The 6,000-nt window shown below is 36.5% G+C and overlaps 1 protein-coding gene across 6 annotated transcripts in view; it reads right to left on the bottom strand.

The window, feature by feature from the left end:
* Positions 1–578: 578 nt before the first annotated feature.
* The window catches only part of BNC2 (basonuclin zinc finger protein 2), a 341,698-nt gene continuing 336,276 nt past the window's right edge, over positions 579–6,000 (bottom strand). For 4 of the 6 annotated variants that reach the window (XM_062608994.1, XM_062608996.1, XM_062608995.1 and 1 more), the window contains one exon: positions 579–4,028. In XM_062608994.1, the coding sequence (XP_062464978.1) occupies positions 3,368–4,028 (661 nt within the window). In that variant the 3' untranslated portion in view covers positions 579–3,367. The remainder of the gene's footprint in view (positions 4,029–6,000) is intronic. The other 2 variants (XM_062608998.1, XM_062608999.1) reach the window with 2 other exon arrangements.

Raw genomic sequence — 6,000 nt, 5'->3', positions numbered from 1 at the left:
GTAAAGCCAAACTTCTACAACACAGCCCTTTTAAGGATTTTTCAGGTAACTTTAGATGATACAAACTCCACCACAGGAACAATTCTGATATATACAGATTTTCATAGACGTTCATGGTAAGTAGGAAGGAGGGAAATGCCATTCAATTCAATGTAAGTGTAAGTGCCCTTCTAACACAAAGACAATTCTGTCATTAGTATCACTAGCACTGCAGAAACTGCTTGATTCACCTAGAAATAACGAGTAACATTGTCCACAAAACAGAGATGGTATCTCCTACATAGCTCAAGCAAAATTTGAATGAAGTTTAGGATGTCATAAAAGTAGGATTGCAAAGCTTATAATGCTTTTTTGAGGTTTGTGTCTGCTTCTTTACATTTCAGAATGGTCTGTTTCATTCTGTGTAATAAACAGATTATTTTTTTCCTCTGTAATTCATCTGCTGAATTTATCTACTGATGATGTTTAAATTTCCAAACAAGTTTACCAAAACCGTTTGACCTCTTACAGAAACAGAGTGAAATGAGAATGCAGAACAGTGATTGATTCAGTGAGGAATTATTTATATACTTCAAATGTGTTTTTCATTAAAAATGATATTTATTTATAACGTACACACTAGGAAACAGTGAGATTTTCTTTCTGTAGATACCATTCAATTTTTGTTGAGGATTTTTTTTAGATTTTCCATCTTCCTTGTCTTAATAGCCTGCGAGGAGGGACGGGAGTTCAGTACAGATAACACTACAAAGGTCCATGTGTTTAAGAAGAATGCACCCTTACTAATTTCCCTTTCTCACAAACACACTGAGCTTGCACAACATAAACCAAAGCAAAGCAGATCTCTCCACTCAATTTAACAAGGCAAAGTAGCTGAGAGTTTGAGGAAAAACAAAAAAGATGAAAGAAAAAAGTCTGTGAAACTGCTACAGCTTTTCACTATAAAGTTTCTTTTTTTTTGTTAAATTTTCCTTACAGTTTCTGTGGGATCCACAAATGTTTCCCGGGCTTCATCAGTGTACAGCATCAAAAAAATTATCAGAGGTTTGTAATCCATAAGAACATAGTGAGAATTCATTTAGAAAGATTTTTCTTTTATTTTCTACAACTGCAAACACTGATTTATTAGCTATTGATTCCTACTTTTGGAAACAAGAATACTGAAATGCATAAAGAGTACTAAAAATGAGGAAATCCATATTAAGAGTTTCCTCTAGAAAACATGAGTTAAGTACTCAAGTGGACATCAAGGTAAGAATAATCAAAATGCACAGCAAATCAAAACAATGACAAGCTGAAACAATGGAGCATTTCTGACTCTTGGCTAAGAAGAATAATGTTCTGGGTCAGCAATACAGAAAAGGAACACATTCTCACTGAAGGCATATTTTATTGTACACTGGAATATCCCTTGTGGTTTTGTCTGTTTGCTTGTTTGTTTTTGCTTTGTTATTGTTATTGGTTTTGTAAAGAAAAGAGTCTACAACACACACCCAAATGGTTTTGGCTGTAGACTGAACGTAAGTAAATACCATCACTCAGTCAGTATGTTGTGGTAACTCAGGCTGCCAGTGTGGTTTACCAGCTCAAGCAACGTGTAAACACCAGAAACAAAAGATTCAGAGGACAGCCTCGTTTTCTCTCTGCCTTTCTCAGCTGCTTGCTCTTTCTCCCTGTCCATTCTTACTCTCTTTCTTGCTATCCTTCTTGGACTTTTATTATTTTCTGAAAAACCATGTTGGTGAAACACAAAATATTAACACAATAAGAGATCCTTTTTTTCTGGACCCTAATTTTATCCAAAGGGAAAGTTACCCAATAAAAAGTCCAGCATATGTTTTCAGAGCTTCTAAGTGCTTCTGCCATTAATTTCTTCTGATTGCTTCTATAAAACATGCCTTAATCACACTACAGCAATCTCCATTGCAAAAAAAGACAACTTTACAGAACAACATAGTTAACATTATTTCCCTGTTCTTTTTGTACCTTTTTTTTAAACACCACAAAAAATCCAGGCCATAGTAAGAAGCACACAAAATTATATTCATCTTTGTTCTGTGACAAGTAGTATCAGCATTTATATCCCCAAATATTATGCATGTTTGACAAAAGAAAAAACTTTCCACTGATTCACATGAAACAATTCTTTTTTTTTTTTCTTCTATGTAATGTACTCTATAAGGAATGAGGATGCACTATTGTTTCTAGTAATAATTGGCACTTGACAAAAGCACCAAGAATTCTGTGTTTCACTTTATCCTTTTTCCCTCCCAAGTATTTTTTCCTGTAGTCCAAAAACTACAACTGTGGTAATGGTGAATAACTACATTTTCTTTTTTTCAAAATGTGTGCAAAGTTGGCACTTTTGTATTAACACTAAACACTAACACTCTTTGTTTGGCATTCATGCCCTCATACTGACCAGACCACTTTTATCTAAGTGTATTTTTTTAAAGACACTTACTGAAAATATGGCAATAGTTTAAGGAAAAAAAAAAAAGCATGGATATTATTACACATCCCCTTGTAGTGTACGAAAAAGTGCATGACTGGATTTATGTAATAGTACAAGACAAAAAAACTGTATTAGATCAGGTACTGTAAAGCATGCCAGCACCTCTGTATTACTTATATCTAGCAGGTAGTTAAAACAAGACCGTGGTTCTTTTAAAAATGTGCATTAAAGCTAACATAAATGAGTAGGACTAGCCAGCAAACTATTTTTCCTGTTTATCTAACAGCTGAATGTAACTGTAAAAAGTAAGCAAAGAAATCAGAGTTAAACCACCATCAATACAATTGTTTTACATCATAGGCCTGTCAAGGCTCAATATATATATACAAGTGTAACAGCCATGCTTAGTAGAACGTTATCCCCAATGCATAGAAGACACAAAGACAACTAAGTAGATTTTTTTTTCTTTTTGTTTGTTTGCTTTTTTTTTTGTTGTTGTTGTTTTTCATTCTTTTTTTCAGGCAAAAGTCATGAGTAAAACAAACTGTCCTTTTGGAGATGACCAAGAACATTCTAATAGAACTAGGGACAACTGCAAGTTTTCTGTGGGTATATTTCTTGGTTTTGTTGGCTTTTTTTGTGAAGGGTCTGTTCTCCCAAATTAAAGATCCCACCTTTTTGTTTCTATCCCAAATAAAATGTAAAAAATAAAACAACAAAACAACCCAACAACCAACAAAGGGGAAAAAAGCACCTGGTGTTTCTTCTGTTAGAAAAGAAAATGATTATATATATATGTATATTTTTATATATATATATATATATATATATAAAGGGAGACGACTGTATATGGCAGTTCAAATGTGGTGGGCCCTCTCTGAGAGCTGGCATTATGCTGTGTCCATCTTTGAACTAATCTACTGAAGCAAAAGGAATGTTTTTATGCAGATTGGGGTTCTGACTGTGCCGGTTTCGGCTACGGACAGAGGAGAACATCATGTTGCACCCAGGGACTTTGCATTTGTGCATTTCTCGCAAGTGCACTGTTTTATAGTGCACTCTGAGGGTCCCCTTGTTGCTGTACATTTTGTGGCAAATGTTACACATTATCCCACCGTTGCTCACCGAAACACTGTTGAACATGAGGGATCCTGGGACATCAGTGCCCATACCTACAGCTAAGGCAGGGGCATCTGCTTTGTGGGCAGATTCCCCACTGTCACTTGCCCCATCGACGTCATCCAGGAGAATGCCCTCATCACTTCCTGCATCTGATTCTCTTGAGGAATGAATACTGCTGCTGGACTGGATGCTGGAGGTGGTGCTCAGGTCTAGGACCATATAGTCTTCTGATATGCCCCTGCCATACCCATTCATATGGGAATCCTCAGTACCAGCAGGTGAGGAGGTGTCTTCCCTTATGTCAAGCCCCATCTGGTGCTGAGCGCCATATATCTTCACCAAAAATTCATCACGGAGGTCCTTACTAAGAGAAGGCTGTGAGGTGTCCAGGCCCATGTCATCCAGTTCTTTGGTCAACAGTTTACGGTGCAGGTTTATGTTAGCACTGTGTCTGAGAAAGGAAGAAGGAAGGGAGAAGAGGAAAAACGTATGTTATTTTTGATTAAATGTACAGTCATCAAGCACCAAATCCAAAGTCTGATTTATCAAAAATCTATCATAAAAAATATCCCCAATCCATGTTTCTTGGAAAATTCAATCTTGTTATAGGTGAACAAATTTCAATGTAAAACCAATCCAAAACAAGCCCCGCACCCCTATATTGTTTTTCTTTTCAGCTACTGCTCCTCAACATTAGTCCCAGCAGCAGCTACAACCCTTTTATTTGATATTTACAAAATAATAAATTGCACTAGCAGCAAATGCAAAATGCTTTTCTTGGTTTCTGAATCCCTGCTGGCCTTCCTAAAAGCCTTGCTTCAAGAGAAAATATTATTAATATATGCAGTATCTGTGTGTGTTTGTATCTATGTCTGTCTCTATATCCATATCCTTATATATTTTACATACATATAAATATATCTTTTATTTATATATATTTTTATATATATATATGTAGGTACTCACATAACTGTGTAAGTGGAATATATGAAGAGAAAAAAAATAAAGGTAACTGAATGATACATAGTCGGAGGTCCTGATTCTGATAATTTAATTCTGGTATAAAGGGATTCAGAATTGGGCCAAACCAAGAAGGAAAGGACTTGAAGGGTTTAGAAGAACAAGTCTCTGAAATCTACATGTAAGTTTCCTAAAATCTTAGCCAAAGTCACTGGTTCCATCCTTCTGGGAGGACACGGCCACTCCTCCCTGTACTTTTCCAGTTGGGTGTCCAATGCAGTGCCCAGTGACCCAAGCAGCGTAATTTCCACCAAAAAGACCATACTAATGGCAATGAGAATTTTGCCTCAAATCAGTTAAAACTCTTGAGCATGATCTTTGGTTTAGGTATATGCTGAAGTCAGCATGGGTGCTCAAGAGACACTGGAAAAGCTGTCACTGACGTCAGTGGTTTGGAGCAGATTCCAAGAGCTGCAAGTTGAAATATTCTCAAGTGTTTTACAGAATCTAGGCCCTTGCTCTCAAGAAATAAAGTTCTACACTTGCAAACAAAATGTAAGACTTTGGATTAGTAACTGTGTAAAGCAGCCTATTATTTTAAATGTTGCATTCTACTCTCCGCTTTTGACATCGTCTTTATTCACCCATTGCAGTAGAACCTCACTGATTTGCAGTAGTGTCAGGAAATCCTCTTTGAAAAACAGCATTTTCTGAATTAGCAATGCAACGAACAAACAACATGACAGACATCAAAGACCTCTGACCACAGAACATGCTCGTTTTGTCAAAGTGCTTAATAATAAGAAATCAGTATAAAGTTTTCAGTATTAGAAAACTTTAGGGTTCAGTATTCAGAATGTGCACCATTGCTGAGGAAACAACAAATATTTACTCAGTTTCTTTGGAAGGTGACTGGATTTTCAAGTCAGTAAGAAAACAATTAGCGAAGTTCTACTGCATAACATTCTTTGCAAGCTAAGGACCCAAACCCGCAATTTACAACATGCAGACTCACCAGTCTGTCTGCCCATTATAAATTGCAGATCAGAGCCCAAATGTAGGAGGGAAAAGAAGGGGGGTAAGGGGGGTGTAAGGGGAAGGAAAAGAGAGAGAGAGAAAGAGAGTTTTAACATAGGAATACTTTAATTTTCAAAAAAGCACTAGGTATAAAATTGGCAAGGGAAGGCACAACAAGGATCAAATATTTTACAGACATTCAGATCCTACAGTAAAAACAAACAAAACTCAACCAACAAAAAAAAAAAAAAAAGAAACCCACCCCCCCTCCCCCCCCAAAAAAACCTGCAACAGGAGGGGAAAGGGGTACAATAGCTATTAGCAAAATTTCCTTGAAAGCTTTTGTTTTACAAAACCCTTTGAAACATATCTCTCAACCAACTGAAGTCTCAAATAGGGTACAGCAGTACAATGCAGATGAGTGAGGAAAATGCAAATATAGGAAG

The sequence above is a fragment of the Pezoporus occidentalis genome, unplaced genomic scaffold (genome assembly GCF_034315485.1).
Source record: "Pezoporus occidentalis ecotype Australia unplaced genomic scaffold, CSIRO_AGI_Poc_V1 ctg133, whole genome shotgun sequence".
In the NCBI taxonomy this organism is placed as follows: Eukaryota; Metazoa; Chordata; class Aves; order Psittaciformes; family Psittacidae; genus Pezoporus; species Pezoporus occidentalis.
Note: the sequence above shows the minus strand (reverse complement) of the source record. Positions and strands in the feature narration are given on the sequence as shown.